The sequence below is a fragment of the Xiphias gladius genome, chromosome 3 (genome assembly GCF_016859285.1).
Source record: "Xiphias gladius isolate SHS-SW01 ecotype Sanya breed wild chromosome 3, ASM1685928v1, whole genome shotgun sequence".
NCBI lineage: Eukaryota > Metazoa > Chordata > Actinopteri > Istiophoriformes > Xiphiidae > Xiphias > Xiphias gladius.
Window position 1 is genome coordinate 340,673 of NC_053402.1, and position 17,468 is coordinate 358,140.

Sequence of the window (17,468 nt, forward strand, 5' to 3'; positions counted from 1 at the left end):
TTTACAATGGCTATATTAGCTCTGCATCTTGCATGATGTATTGTGCATATTGCACAAGCAGCAATGATGCTGTAACAGGACTGTGGCCACAAGATGGAATCTAACTTCTCTTCCGCTGTCCAATTCACCTTTCAACGTCTGTATCCTCACATGGAGGCAAAATCCTTCTTTCTGTAATGTCACCCAGTGTTGGGAAATACTCCAGAACAATATAAACAATCTCTTAAAGATAGCTCTGCTAATTTTAAAAACAAATGTACACATGAATGAATGAACTCATACATTATCAAAAAGGTAAACCCGCAGTTTTTGTGAATGCAGTTAGTTTTTCCATGACGTCACGCTGAGTAAGGGGGTAATGACTATGCATCATCTGGGGGGCCAGGCTAGCTCTTTCCCCCTGTGTCTTTGTGCTTCAGTAAGCTAACCGCCCACTGGCTCCAGCTACATATTAATCTTCCAGACATGGAACGTGGTGTCAATCTTCGTATCTCTTGGCAAGAGAATGAATGAGGACGTTTCCCAAAATGTGGAGCTGTTCTTTTAAACCTTTATTAAACAAGTGCATTTTTGTTGACAGAAAACCAGCAGTGCCATAGATTCCAGTGTCATACCATCAGACAACATCCGCAGGCTCAACTTCACTTGGAATTTGTACGCGAGGGGCTGTTAGCTGGCATTTTAATTACTCATTCAAAGAAGATTTTATTTATTGTGTGTGTCTGCTCTTGGTTTCAGTCAAATGAAACCCAACCTCATTTCTCTTAACTCACCCTGGACCTGGGGTTTCCTTGATTCCAGTTCAGCAACTGCTGCTATATATTATCATTAGAAAGGTTGAATAATGCTCCGCACCAGGCCACATTGTGTACCTGTGAAATCGGGATCGTATTTCCTAGTCTACATACCTGAGGGAGCCAAATTAGCTGAACATATCAGAAAAACACAACTTAGAGTCTTTTCTATCATCAAGCTGGTGCACACTAGTCTCTGTTATCTGAGCCCTGTCTATTCTAAGTGAGTGTATCCTGAAATGGAATGAAACCTCTTCTGCTCTTCCATCTTTCTGTACAAGAACTCATCTCATTTAGATGTGTTGGTTCTTTATGATGTGTAAATCCATTTAAAAGGTTCTCATTTGAACACAAATCAACTGGAAACATTACAGGGTCAGCTGGAGACTGATTAGCTAGCTACAGTTGCAAAAATCTGCCATCCACACCTGTCACTGCAGATATCACAATCAGCGGCCACTGGCTAGAACTGTGAAACCTGCTTTCCTGGTCCAGGACTCATCGCTTTGAAAAGTACTCCAATTTTTGAGTGGTAAATCTGCATTATCATTGTAAACCTTATATGTGCCATGCAAGAAAAGCTTGACAGGCGTAGCAACAGTGGCTAAGGCGGCAGGGCTTAGAGAACAGGCGATTGGACTATCATTGAATTAAAGGGGCATTCTAGTTTCTGGTTAGCCCTTAATTCAGTTACGCCCTCTTGTCATTGGACACTGAATTTTCTGTAACCGTGGAGACGGTGTCAGCCCTACCATTGACAAGTAGCATGTGTGAACTTGCAAGCTACTGAAGCTCTATGTGTGAGTTACTGTTTCGGAAAGTCGGGTATATTGGAAGATATATGGGATTATACAGGACTGAATATCGGAGTCATACTCACTCTGTGAGAGTGTGTGTGTGTGTGTGTGTGACTGTGAGTGCAGAGCAGCATACTAAAGAGTGCTGCACTCCCAGAGTGACCTGCTCCAGTTTATTCACTACAGATCACCCATCGCTCCTTCCCTCCCCTCTCCTCTCTCTCTCCCTGCACGTCTTCTTCTCTGATCATTTTCCTTGTTTTGACTCTTATTGAATCTTATTTTCCTCTGTGCCTCTGCTCCCCCTGTCCCTATCTATCCCTTTTCTCATTCCCTCATTCTTTTACTGTCTACAGTTTCACTATGAAGACTACTACTAGTAATAATAATATGCACCAATACAGACTTAGAATTGATCATTTTTTAGAGTTTGTCCTCTACTTTTATTTTGTTCCAGTTGCTTATATTTTACATTGTATATTCTTCCATACGTGTCCCTCGTTGTCAGCGGTGTAGTGGTGTCTTGGTTGTGGGGAGACTGTGCACTTCGGCAAAAGTTACATCACTTAGGTTAATTATATTCCTGGGTTAAAATTGCTGATAAACTAACATGTAAGTAATATTTTAATGTTAAAACTTTTCAGGGTGGGGCTTTTAACTACTAGTCAACTAATAATTTTTTCTATACATATACAACTACGTATCTTTTGCATGTAAAATATTCATCTGCAAAGTAACCAGTAACTGCAGCTGTTGAATTTAGTGGAGTAAAAAGTGCATATATTTCCCTCTTAATTTTAGTAGAGTACAAGAATAAAGTAGCAGAAAAATACTGGAAATACTCAAGTTAAGTACAAGTACCCCAAAATTATACATACGTACAGTGTTGTTCTGTAAAAATGTATGTAGTGATTGTCCACAGCTGGCGTTTTCACGGACCAGAACACAGAGGACAGCCCGGCCTGCTTGTAAAGGGAGCTCTGATCCCTGACCACCAACGCTGGTGAAACCCTGTGGTGCTGTGGCAGCTGTGTAGTGTTGTGAACTATGTTTGTGGGGATGCTTGTGACTTTTGTTGGTGTCATTGTTCTGAGACAGAACTTTTTGATAATTATATTCATATGTGGACCACCCAGGTCCAGTCCACTGGAGGCAGTACCTTAAACCAGTGATTCCGTCTAGCTTTGGGGTCCAAAATATGCCTTAGACATCAGGTCCATGTTGCCATCCATTCTGCCTGTGGGTGGATTCAGTTCCAGGACCAGGAGAGGGAGGATAGGGGTTCAAAGTAGCCCTCCACTACGCTCCTAATTTTCACAGGTTCTACTACGATATTGCTTGGCTTGCTACCCGCTAGCTAACAGTAAACCACTGATGTGACTGCCCCAGTGTGTTATTTTACAGGAAGAGGAAAGTGGGATTATGATATAAAAATACTCAAAAATGATTTTTTAAACATATTTCGCATTAAACAAGAGATGAATGAAGAATTACAGTAACAGGATTAGAATTTGGAAAGTGTAAATTTCATTTCACATTTTTGTTTAAGTTCCAATTCTATTGCTCAACAGTAAGTGGGAAACTGTACTTCAAAATAACAGCGCTGTTCTGCAAATGACCAACTCAGAATGTGCCCGCAGTTGCTGGCTGCGAACCACTAGTTGGGGACCACTGCCTTTAAGGCAAAGGTCAGGGGACAAAAGTATCCTGAGCACAGTTAACGCTACAGATTACATTAACACTTGTAACATGACTGGGTGTAAACCATGCTGATTTTGCTTAAAATGACACTGCCTTGTCTTGCTTAATACTGATAATAATAAACAGTCATTTTAATAACTTATTAAGTACTAATGTAAATGTATATATATATCTATATATATATATATATATATATATATATATATATATATATATATATATATATATATATCTATATATATACATTAAAAATAAAGAAAGAAAGAAATGCACTGTTGGAGTCAAGACAACCCGGACAGACCTGAGATCCAACATTTGAATAAAATATCAGGTCAAGACGTCAGCGCCACTGGACCGGACCTCTACCCTCTGCGCATGTGTCATAACCCACTTCTGCATCTCATGACTGGATCTTCTTTCCCTCGTTTTCCCTTCCAGGGTTAAACAAGGATACTGTTACACAATGTTGCACTAGGCTGAGTAAAACAGCACTCTGTTTCTCTGTGTGTGTGTGTGTGTGTGTGTGTGTGTGTGTGTGTGCAGCCCTGCAGAGTGTGTCAGTGGGGTACATGTATGGGGGAGGGGGAGGAAAGCCCTTGCTTTTTCCCAAGTAGTAAAACCCGCCATACAATATTTATACCTCTCTTCTCTCTCTCTCTCTCTCTCTCTCTCTTTCTCTCCATCCATCTCCCTCCAGATCACTCTCTTGCTCTCTTCTCCTCCCTCTTCAGCCTTTAACAATCTCACCAATTCCCTCCACAGCTCCATCCTCTTACTCCTCCATCAATCCATCACTCTTCCTACCGTTGCATGCAGCCGATTCCTCAGGCTGATCCCAGGCTGCATTTCTACCCGTCTTTCCCTCTCACTCGTAGGTCTACACCATTTTCTGTATAACCACTGTGTGTTTGATGATAGATAATGGAATAAAGGAATAAATAAATAAAGAGTAAATGAAAAGAAAATTTGGGAAAAAAAATGTACTGTACACTGTTGAATGTGCTGGAATGTGTCACCTGATGTGTGGACTGGTCTACTTTTTCTTTATTCAGTAGTGATATTAGAGTTACTGCAGACAGACAATGCAGGATAACATGCAACAAAGATCCCAGCCAGGATGTTTTGGTGTTATGGCATGAGTCTGAACCACTTAGCTAGCAGACATCCTGTGGACTGAGCTACATTTGTTTGGAGTTTTCAGACTCTTCTGACAACCTTTTTCAGTATAAATGTCAAGCCCCAACTTTTATACTGAAAATCCTTCTTCATTTGTTCAAGTTGCATGGTAACTGTTTGAGGATCGACAGATGTATTTGTCACTTGAGACTAATGTCAGCCCGTAGACATTGCTGTCTGATTTTTCATTTTCTTGAGGAGAGCAGTGTTAATTTTGTTAAGGAAAACCAAGAAGAAAAATATTGGGTTTTTTTGTGATGAAAATGAAACTAAAACTAAATGAAAACCAGCTGCCAACGTTAACACTGGATGAGAGTTGATTACATATTGACACCACTCCCATATCGGTACGCTAAGTATGAAGCCAGTCAGCTTACCTTCGCACAAAGACTGCTAACGGGGGGACAGAGTCAGCCTGAATCCACCTTCAGCCCCTCTGCAGCTCCCTAATTAACTTGGGATATCTCGTTTGTTTGAATCGTACACCGATGGAAGGGTAAAAGCAATTGTGGTTTTACAGGGGTTGTGTACGGGACTGTTTCTTGGCAACCAGTGGAGACTCAAGGAAGTTACTGTATTCAACCAAGAAATAATTCAACACAAAACCACAACATATCGTTTCTACACTTGTATTTTTTAGAAGAGTGCAAACTCTCCAGCTCAGCTAAGTGGCTGCCGGCAGTGGCTTTGTATTTTCCAGACAGACAGACTAATGCTACTCTCATCTCGCTCCTGCTGATCTATTGCTTTAAAACACTAGTAGATGACTGTGCACATACCCAACTACAAATGAACCACACCAAAGTATCTTATCGAAACGTTTATCAGAGCTGTGATGACACCAGAGACAGTCCCAGCCCTGAGGGAGAGCCGCTGCTGGGGGATATGATGTTCATGTGTGTGAGTTCCTCTCACCGGCGGCCTCGATTCATTTATCTCTATTGCTCATCTCTGTCTCTGCTGTGATTCTCTCAAAGGCAGCCGGTCTTCCCCCTCTCTGTCCCTCTCTGTCGGAATATTTTTAAATATATCTCAACCCCCTCCGCATTTTTAGCACACACAAACACACGCGCACACACACACACAGTCTTTTCCTGCTGTTTTGTTGCTGCATGATCCCCCGTAAACAAGCTTTAAACAGAACCAACAAGCAACCTCTTCACCTGTCACAAACATAAGCACCATACATACACAGATACACACGCCTTTTTAGTAATGAGGGGTTTTTTTATGCCTCCTAAGGGCCTTCGCAAAACACACTGCTCCAACAATCACACACTGGACAGTGAAGAAAGGAAGACAGTCTGTCTATCACTCCTCTCTCCCATCTGCTGGTGTGCTGTTTAGATAAGCCTCTTCTATCACAAACAACATGTAAAGCTGTTTCTGTCTGTGTGCATCTGTGTGTGTGTGTGTGTGTGTGTGTGTGTGTGTGTGTGTGTGTGTGTGTGTGTGTGTGTGTGTGTGTGTGTGTGTGTGTGTGTGTGTGCGTGTGGCAGCTCCTGGCTCATATATCGCATTGTCTTGTGTCTCTGCTCATCACTGTCTGTGGGTACTGTATGTCAGTTTCTCCAGATTTCCTCTGGCCTTAAAACAAACACACACACACACACACACACACACACACACACACACAAACACACTGTCGATAACTTCATTAAATCAGTGTAAAAATGTCATTGAGGTATGGTGGTGCAGAAACAGCTGTTAGTCAGAAACCATGGAACCAGAAACATCATCCTTTGCTTTCCATCGCCTTTAATCAACTAATGATCATCCCTGTAATGTTGTAAAGTAGTGTTCATTTTTTTCTATCATTATATGTGGAGGCTTTGCGGTGGGTTTGTATAGTCGTATATTTTCTCCTCACTTCACCCAAAACAGCCACTCTATTTCAGTAAAACCTTATGCTTACATTGTGAAAAAAAAAAAGTATTTTCTTAGCAATGTGTTGAGATGACTCATATGTTAACCGTTAGCTCAAGATCACGTTGGCCTTTCTAGCAGCAATCACTTGCAATTTTTATTCAAGAATAGATATCTGTTTTTACAGTCTCGTTATTTCATTTTTATCACTGATTCTTACAAACAGAAGTGCACCAGAAACCACAACCAACAACATTAACCATCCGTTTGCTGATAACTATTAACTGTTTCTATGATGCCTGCATTACAGTGCTAGGTCGGCAGTTGGAGGGAGCAGGAAAACTCCCAGTCAGTCTGCACTGTTTTGGGCCAGTGCTGTAGTCCTGACAATATTAAACCTTTTTGTTGGCCGACCTGACAGGTGAGCACATTGTCAGTTGTCTCCACATTCCAACACACACACGGGCTAGGTCACAACCAGGTTTACAGTAGGGGAGTAAACAAGCCGTTCCTCCCTAAAGTGGTACAGTCCTAACTTGACCTGACCTGAGAGACAGATACCAGATGCATTCTGTGGCTTCCAGCTCAGCAATTACACAGTTTACATTAAAAGATTGGATTAAATTAAGTTAAAACAGTTTCATAAATAAGTTTCGGATTTTAGAACATTATCAAGTGGAAAAGGGGACTAAGCTATGGAACACCGAGGTGTAGTTTGTTGTTGTGGAAGTCGTCAGAGAATAAAATCTGCACTTGGATGGAAGGAAAGGTTCGTGTTTGGTTTCACAGTGAAGTAAAAAAAAAAAAAAAAAAAAAGCTTTTTTTCTTTGTTAATGCCTTTAACTATCCATTTGTGGATCGCTATTACTGTTTTCGTAATGTTTCCTTGTGAGTCACCAAGAGTAAGAAATATCAATACTGGTTTTTTCGGCTGAACCGGATTTTTCGACGCATTCTGTGCTGTTATATGCTGCATGAATATGTGAATACTAAATGTACTATTGCTTCTATACATCCGGTTCCAAATATATGCTGCTTGCCTCTGTGTGTTTATGTCGTGAGAAGGTACAAAATGATTTTCCAAGTTCAGTTTCTGACATATTACTGTCTCCATCGCCACTCTCTCCACTTTGCTCCTACATCCTACCACTAGCCTACTGTTTTCGAATGACTCTGTCTTAATAACATACTGTAAAGCTGATGACCAGCTTTTGTTTGATTCCTGCTGTTTTAAATGTCAGTGCAAACCAGATGTTTGACACCACTGAGGAAATCAATTTGGAGAACACACACACACACACACACACATACAACGCAGACGAGGAAAATTTACACTCTTATAAAGAGTCTGGTCTAGATCCGCTCTATATGAAAAGTGCCCTGAGATATCCTCTGTTATGATTTCTATATAAATAAAAGTGAATTGAATTGAACATCTGTGGTGAAATAATGAAGAGCTTCTGTTGCAGAATGAGCCTCCATGTGAGATGGTAAACGAATCTGACATAAATACGCTTGTGCAGACTCATTTACAATGTGTGCTCATTATAGATTAACGTTTAACATGATACATGCATTTCCATCACTGAAAATATTCATGACTTGTTTGTGCAGCAGACAAACAAACGCAGCCATGTTAGCATCAGACCACATGAAGCACTTAATACTGTGGGAGGAATTAGGGGGCAAAGAAGCAATAACAGTAAACACACTAATTAGATTACACTGTTCAATTTCACTTAGAGTGGCGAAGCCGCTCTTTGAGGATTACTCTTGATCTTTATCTTTACAGAAACCACTTTATCCAGCACAGTTTGTGGTCTTTTAGCTTAGGTTAAACTATTCTGAAGGGATAGGGCTGAAGCTGGCATGACCAGTGTTTGGAGGAATTAGCATTTCCATCTTTTGTTGTGCAGACAGTCGCGGATCCTGGATGAACGGATGCTGAAAGTGCCAAATTAATGGAAACAGCGATGACCACCAGGAGCATCTGGAACAGCTTCGGTGTTCCTTGGCCTGGCTTCTCCAAGTCTGTCAAAAAAGGTGTTTTGACAAGGGTGGGAGAGAGCGCTGTCTTGTTTGTAAAACGCAAACAATGTCGGCAAAGCAACTCTAAAGTACAGTACTCTGGAAATGTGGCTGCTGAAGAGCAGACTGCTTGAAGGACGCTCAGCTTGAACGCTTCCAGTGGACACTGGAAATGCAGAAACCAAAGCTGCAGTTTGACCGGAGGAGACCAGGGACTTAACTTAGTGGCTGTACATTTGTTCCACTTTAAGATAACTACCTTCTCCAAGGTGCTACTGTCTGATAGTACAGGTGCTTTGGGGCTTTATGGAATTTGTAGGGCTGAACCTCAATGATTGGTTAAAGAAAAATACCGCGTCCACAACAACTTGTGGACACCCTCATTTACAAAATAGTGAAGTACCGGCTGTAACTAGAGTGGACATCAGAGAGAAATGGTGCAAACGAGCTGAGAGAGCTAGAAGTGAGCTGGAGAGAGGGAGCCATAGTTTCATGGTGGTTATGTTGTAAAGCAGAAATAAAGAACCACCAAACACGCACTTATCAATGTGTTCTCTTTTTTCATTCCTTCATTCATTAAATCCAACTCAAACGTCAGTGTCATCAGAGTAAACACAAAGAGGACCATGATGACTCTGTATCACTGTTTCCTCGTGTGTAAAAATAGCATTTCAAACACCGCATTTATTTTTAATCCATGATCGGTCTTATTTGCACGATTCTTCAGATGTGGTGGAAACGCAAACAGGACTGCTCAAAAGGGACTTTTAGTGCCTCGCTTAGATCCTGAATTTGGCTCCCCTTGTTCCATAGTTCCTGGAACTATTTGGTTGAAAAGGGACCCGAGTTGTGGTGCAGGTAGAATGTGACGCAGCAGCATCCAGCGGACACCCAGAGCAAGACGTCGGTCCAAAACCTTTTATAGGTGTGACTGCAAAGGTCAGAGCCTGTGACTCACATAATTTTCATATTCATTAAACCATTACTTTACATCTGATTTTACATTATGAACCTGTTTTCTTTTTTTTTCATTTGTCGAGAACCAGTTTACAAGCTGGACAGGGTCTTAAACAAGGCTGGATGACCACCTGGGAAAAGCGGGCAGCCACCCGGGGACCCCGAGAACCCCAGGTTTACTCCTTATCATCTGGGCCAAATATTTTGATTAATCACACTGATTATCTGTGTTTTATACTAGATAACCACTGAGCTACAATATCAACAATTACAGCTCCTCCATCCTCCATCTTGCAACCCTGTCTTGTAGAAGCTACCTGTGTCAATGTACTCTGAAGACCTTCACTGTTTTAATCTATACTGTGGTCATTTGTTGGAAAGTGTGTGTCAGGTAATTAACACGCAGAAAACTTTGGGCAAGGTCGTATTACTTCATCATAGAAGTATTGTAAGGCTGCAACCAACAATCATTTTCATTGTCAATGCATCTGACAGTTATTTTCTTATTTTCTTCTATATTTCAGAAAATGGAGGAAAAAGGCCTATAATTATTCTCTGGAGCCCCAATTAACATATTCAAATTGCTTCTTGTTGTCTGACCAACAGTCAAAACCCAAAGAGGGTGATTTTACTGTCAGAAAACTGAGAAAGTACTAAATATTCACACTTGTGAAGCTGGTACCAGTGAATTTTTGGCTTTGTTGCTCAAAAAATGAATTAAATGATGAATCAATTAATCATCCAATAAATTAATGACCTAATGGTTGCAGCTCTAGCTGAAGAGCGAGGATAGCAGGGGGGATGGAGAAAGTACTGGTGAAAAAAGAGCGCACAAGAGAGACAGTGAAGACCTTTAACCCGGACACAGTAATGGAAATGAATGAGAGGTACATGTAATTCAGCGTCACTCACCCATCTGTATCCTGGAAGTTGACGTTCACTTTCTTTGCAGAACCGAGGAGCTCTGAAACACAAATAAAATGTAACATGAACTGATTTTTACAGCCAATAAACGTTAGTAATAGCTGGTTGATGCCATTTTATGATCTAACACAGCAATATCACTGTTGTGTTTAATGTTTATGTTTACAGTATCACCGTGCTATAAAGGATGAGTAGTTTCTACTCAGTCTTCAAGCCAAAGACATTGGCTTGAAGACATTTGTCATTTTTTCCTCATCCATTTTCCCTGAAAGAAAGACTCAGAAGATGTCATTCATTCTGAGTCTTTTTGTCGTCATATTTCCTCACTGCTGTTTGCGGCAAAGAATGTCATTTCCTTGAGCTCAGGCCCCCATGGTGATAATTTTGAGCGGGTACATCATTCAGATCATGCCTGCCACTGTGTGTGGTTAGGCATGGAGGGAGTTAACATGAATGGAACTCACATTCAAAACTCACAGACAGAAATATCATAAAAACGTGCAAAATATGCAACAAGCACTTAAAAAAGAGCTAAACAGCAGCCTTCTACATCTCTTTCCAAATTAGCAAGAGGTTATAAAAGTCACAGAAAATGTCACCACATCTTTATGTGTTGAAATGAATGTATTGCACCTGACAGTTTAGTTACTTCACTGCATCACTTTGGCCTCATGTGCTGTTGTTGTGAGTGCACAACACGCTGGCGCTGGGCTAGAAAATCCTTTTGGGACTGACCTGGTGGTTAAATGCTCCTGAATGAATTTAAACGAACTATTGCAACACGTCGCACTTGAGCGCAGATGGTGGTGTTGAAGTGTGGATTTACATTAGAGCTGTGTGGGTTGTGAACAAACAACATAGTCTGCAACAAAGAACAGAATGCAAATGTGTGCCAGTCCGGAGATAATGTCAATTTCTCCTGCACCTCACAGGAAAAGTTGATACTATTTATGGTATAGAGGGTAATACACCAACTGCTTGTTGTGGTCAGGCTGATACTAAGAGCAAGAGAGCAGATCTGACTTCTTGCCGGAGTGGAGGCCAAACTGTGTATGTTTATACCTATCTCCACCTCATTCTTTTTAGTAAATGTATGGTATTTCTCTCACATTTTGTGCACAGGCATAAATCTGCCTTATAGCAAATTCTGTGAGACCATTGTACAGCCGGAAGTGTGCCTTCGCGCAGCCACTGGCATTGCATCATTGGGTTTGGCTGTCTGTCTGTCTCACAATGACGATGTCACTCATCCACTCACTCACTCTATCCGTCACAGCTCAGCAGGCCTGGTGACTGGCTCGCTGCCAGAGCAATGGCACAGGTGAGGAAACAGGGTGGATGGCCTTTAGCTCCTACAGGACACAGCTTCTAGATGGACGTATTAGCAGGCAGAGGACGTCAGAAAGTGGAAAACATTCGGTTTAGCTCGTGTTCATCATTAACAGACGGTGCAGACCCCTACACGACAATACACACAAATTAAAGTGTATGAGTGTACTAAGTCTACTAACACGACATTTCGCTACTTTCACCCACATTATTTTCCTGTTTTCTGCCTCTGTTTTTATGTCTCCTGTTAGCTGATGATGCAGAACTGAGGATAAAAATGAGCCTGCGCTCTCTCTTTTTACTCTTTTCTCTTTCACTCTCTCCCTCTTTCCACACACACACTCCCTCCAGGGTGCAGGAAACAGGACAGTCCCTCTATTGTAGGGGAGACAGCTCCCAGCGCCACTGGGGGAGGAACACTGATTTCCTAACAGCCTATTTCTGGCCACTAAATGCAGGGATGCACACACACACATGCTCCCTCTAAATCACACACACATGGACCAGGAGCTTTCAAAGGCACTATCTACATCCTGTGCGTGTGTGTTTGTGCGTATTTGTTGACAGAGGGGTGTAACGCCACGGAGCCTGATATGCATCCACTAACATGCATTACCAAGGTCTGGTGAATGGTGGCAAAGGGAAGAGAAAAGTTGAAAAAGGCCAGAGGGACACTTTAAAATACAGGGGAGACGGACAGAGAGGACAGAAGAGAAAATTGATAAAAATTTTTGATATCACTGATAAGCAGCAGACAATGACTGGCTGCTTCCCAAAAAAGAACAAAACATCCCCACACACACACACACACACACACACCAGTCTTTGTTTACGGTCCTCCACATCTGCCCAGCAGCCGCCAGCCGTGACCTTTTGACCCCATAGTGTCATGGCCACCAGCCATCAGATGTGACCCTTGCCTCTGTGTAGCCCTGTTATGTGACAGGAAAATGGACACACCCTTTGGAACAAGACAAAAATCCCCTCGTTTAAACTGATGGTGTCTTTATGGCAAACCTTTGTAAGGAAAACTTTCCGCTCAGTGCTTCTGGTTTTCACACATTACAGGAAAAATCCACCTCAGATACCGTTTTCTCTCTCTGTTTGATGGAGGGAGCTTGAGGCAGCTTCGTCTGATGAATTAATTGATATCGAAAATTTCCCAGAATGCCTTTTCAACAACTTCTAAGGGACTGTCCATGAACTTGATAAAATGGCCTTTTGCTAAGCTAACTGTTGCTACATCTGGCACGCTCTCTGTTGTCACACAACAAGTACACAGTTAACAACGATAGTGCTGGCAAATTTACCATCAATAACTGTAAGAATTATTGAAACAGTGGCTCCTGGATTCTATACATTTGGAGACAAAAGCAAGCTCCTCATTTCTAACTGGTGACAGTCAACTGTGGCAGTTGAAATGGCAACAGTTGCTGGCAGATTTTATCAGCTGTTGCTAGCTGGCTAATTGAGCTAACATTAGCTCTACAAGTTGGTTAAAAACATTGTGTCCGATTCACTTCTTATTATTTCCAGGTAACTCATTTCAAAACGAGACCCCTTTAAAGGGATCATAAATATGAATTTGATGGTCACATACATGATTTTGTGCTAAAAGACTGAGGCTAAAGCAGCATGTCTCAGGCAAAAAGTTAGCATCCCCATCCCCAAAGGCAGCATTATTATTGTGTCGCAGTGTTGGTTAGTTAGCCCTGTTATTATGAGTATGAAAAGGAAAAATGTAAACTCAGACCGTTAATTCACTCAAACATAACCCTGTCTGGCCGCTTAGCTCAGGTACTTTTTCCCAGACAGAAGGTAACAAGAAGAATGGCTTTGAGGATAAGGAGTTTGGCTGCTGGTTGCTGTCGTGTAATCTTCCCCATATCCAATAAAGTGCAGAACAGAGTCGCTAACGTTAGCCTAAACTCTGAGAGCATCCCGAATCGACTTCCACACGGTGGGAAATACTACGCGATGGGTTTGCTAGTCGTGAACAGGGTTTTTTTAATACAACCTGTAACTCCACAAATTAATGTAGTTGGTTAATCATGTGCATTGCAAATAATGCTCAGTTGCTACTGTAGGTAATAAACCAGTTAGCCGGACATGCTGACCATTGCATCTTACATTAGAGCAGATGTCTAATCCATTCCTTACATCTCAGCTTTTGTATTTTTGGTTTTGGACAGGCTGAACCTTTAAATGATTATATCTTGACTTGACTTTTAGACAAAGACTACATAAGTAGGATGACCAGGTATTACATGTGCAATATTACACTATGATGCAACGTGCAATAATAGTAAAAGTTAATAATAATACAAACCAGCAAAATTATAATAAGCCTTAAACAGTCCTGTGTGCAGAGCAAAGTGAATGTATTGATCGTTCTCAGTAGACTAATCAGGCTAAACAATTTAGAGACCATCAGCTGAACATGCACGAACACACACACACACACACACACACACACACACACACACACACACACACACACACACACACACACACGCACACACACGCACACTCCTGGTATATAACACAAAAACTGTGATGAATACCTCATGTCAAACTTTTTGCTATTGCATCAGTGTGTCCGTGTGTGTGTGTGTGTGTGTGTGTGTGTGTGTGTGTGTGTGTGTGTGTGTGTGTGTGTGTGTGTGTGTGTGTGTGTGTTGCTCAGAGATACTGGACAGCAGCAGAGTAGACAGTCATAACAAACAGTGAAACCATGGTTATGGAGAGGTGGGCCAGCCGAAAAACGCACACTTCTTCAAAACACTTCAACACTCCACACCCACAGAGCTGCAGTCTCATTACCAGAACTACACACACACACACACACACATACACGGGGCACACACACACAGATACTGTGGACACGCATAAATGCGTTCATGTCTAAACAAAAAAATGACGTGTGATACAAAAACCTTTACCAGTTGAAAACCATACCATTTTAACAGTTCTGTGGAAATCTGAAAATAAACTTCAAACAGAGAAGCAAATCCTGCTCAGGACAAGGAATCTTTAAAAGCATAGAAATAAAAATCTCTTATTATAAAGTCAAAAAGAAACAGTAGATATATATGACAAATGTAGCAAATGATGGATAGCAGCCATAGAGTGAATAAAATACGAAAGCAGATATAACAGCTACTGATACAGTATGAAATACATATAAAGTGTTCTTAATATGAAATGGTAAGAAATATATGTAACAACAACTTTGTCCATTTAAAAAAAAAAAAATTCTAACTCAAGGTCTGCTTACTAGCTGTTTCCAGGGCTTTCAGCCACATCTGTTTCCATCAGAGGATGGGGCTCGTGTAGCTGTACACCTTGAAATTTAGCTACCGTAGAGGGTTGACATTCTAATGTCACCTTTTGGCAGCTGCTGTTCCACTACCTTCTGTAACTCAGTGCAATCTCTCATTTAGCATTACTTTATTGTTTTTTCTAAAAGTAGAGATGTGTTGCTGGGTTGTACTATTCTAAGATAAATGAGTATCTACTACACCATTTTCAACCTTTGTGATCTTAGCAAAGTAACAGGTTACCTATGTAAACCAATGTTAGCAAACTAAAGACTACAGCTCCCCTGAAAATTTAACAGCTTGGCAACGTACATACTTACACCATCACAACTTGGTTTCCTCCATAACCACCAACGCTCAGCTCTTCTGACATCATTCTCCAAACTATTGCTGTAATCTCTTCTGTCTTAAATTGTTTTTGTTATTATAAGAGTCTACAGCCAAGCTAGTGGCTCTGTGAGACTCTGTGGTGGAGCTAAATGCTAACATCAGCATGCGGATAACAATGCTAGCGTGCTGATATGTAGCAGGTTGAATGTTGAATGTTTTACTTATTTTAACATGTTAGCATGCTAAAAATATCTTCTTAGAACACAAAATACAGCTGAAGCCAATGCGGATGCCATTAGTTTGGTAAGTATTTTTAATTTGCCCAAAGTACTCGACAAATTAAAATTTTGACCTGATGGTGGCACCACATTAACAATTAAGGGATAATCAAAATTATGACAAATCATCCAGAGCGGAACATGAATGTTTGCAATCCAGCCGACAGCTGCTATATTTCAGTTTGCACCAAAGTTGTGGACCGACCTACCAACCAATATATGCCTAGGGCCGTGCTGGTAGCGTAGCAAAAAACTGTCATCTCTTTCTAGACAAAATGAACGCATTGCACAATTTCTCCTAAATTAGGTTATGTTCCAAGCCTGGATTCTTAGCAAAATGAATTATTACCAATGTCAATGTGACTTTAACTTAGGTGTTTTTTGGTTCCTATTTTACTTTGGCTCCATATACACCAGTGACATGTTAGTGTCTTTTTGTGACTCTGGAGGAAACCGAACCACCAACCCAAAGATAAGTTAACAGCACAGTCCGCTCTGCTCGCTCTGCTCTGCTTTTCATGTCTGTCCTTAAGGGCTATTGATTGTTCCCTGTTAACATGCCCCAGTTAATGTCAAAGTTCAGGGAGAGCTGAGAGGCATGATGGGTTTTTAATTGTAGTGTCTATGCATGAGCGAGCGCGCATGTTTAAAAAGGTTAGATACTGAGACTGTGGTTTTCTAGGGGAATCAGTCTGCTGATTATCTGTTTCCTTACCCGAGGCAGAAATGGGCTGATATTATCCTCCTGGGAGAAGAAAAGGGAACAATGTCACTGCTTCTCTCAGTATGCTGCGCTGTTATATAATATCTATCCTGGGTATGAATGAGTCTGATGTAAAGAAAACTTTTAAACAGGGGAGTTTATTTCGTTCTATCATGAAATACATTTACATTACAGAAAAGAAAGGAGAGGAAGGTTCCTTAGCCCTGTTAGCTTATAGCTGTAGCTCAGTGCCTTTCTCCTGTCTCCCCATATTTCTTTTCCCTTCCTCTCTTCCTCTCTCCCTGGCAGTGAAGATGGAAAATAGTGTGCTGGACTCTGGAGTGGTCTCTGAAAGTAGACCTGTTGTCCTGGCTCTGATCGATCTGTCCCCATTTCCCCTCCTCTCCACCTCCGTTTCTTCATTTCCATGTTTTATTCTTGTGCCATCCCTCTCTCCAGGTCCACAAATGAGAAAGGTGAGAGCATTTCTTTTCTGTCCCATGCAAGCCTTCTCCTCTCTGTTCCTCAATTGTAGCATGACTTTGGCAGGAATTGTAGCAGTGTCTGTCTTTGTGCATTCATCCTGCATTATGAAGGTAGACTCTTTGCTTTTGAACGTTACCCAGAAGAATCAAGTCAGGAATGTTGTAAATCTACACTCTCATATTGGTTTAATCTCTTCCAACTCTAGTTTAAACCATAAACCCCAGAAATGTCCCTTTGAGCAGACAAAAACTGGCAAAAAGAGATTTTTGCAATTGTCTTTTGACCTTTGTTATCCTATTGATCCTATACCCTGTATCCATTGCAAAGTTGAGTCTTACCTATATTAATTTACCATATCATTTTACCTTACAATAGAAATACTCAAGCTTTAATTATTTCATCTTTTTTCTAAGAAGTCAGGTTTTGTCCATCAGGATTGTAAAGCCGGCATCTTATTATCACCTGAATTTGCAGCTTCCCTCAGGTCTTTGGAACCTTTTTAACAGAGGTGACAGCATGGCTGGTATTGTGTTCACCTTGTGTGTCTGTGTCTGTTATCGTGGCAAAAATGTGGTCCTTGATGCAGGATTGGTGATTTTATCACCATGATAGCATCACACCTGTGCAAGATACAGTCACAAAACTTTACAGGTTTGTAGTTGAGATCAAAATGAATTAATTGTTAATGAAGTAATGGCTACTGAGTACTAATGTAATGATGCAGTAATGACCACCGAGTACTCATGTAATGATGCAGTAATGACCACAGAGTACTCATG

The 17,468-nt window shown here is 41.2% G+C and overlaps 1 protein-coding gene across 3 annotated transcripts in view; it reads right to left on the reverse strand.

Annotated features, from left to right (window-relative positions):
* Positions 1–17,468, reverse strand: part of caskin1 (CASK interacting protein 1) — a 111,450-nt gene that overhangs the window by 40,146 nt on the left and 53,836 nt on the right. For all 3 annotated transcript variants that reach the window (XM_040124129.1, XM_040124128.1, XM_040124127.1), the window contains exon 2: positions 10,232–10,283. In XM_040124129.1, coding sequence (XP_039980063.1) covers positions 10,232–10,283 — 52 coding nt within the window. The remainder of the gene's footprint in view (positions 1–10,231; positions 10,284–17,468) is intronic.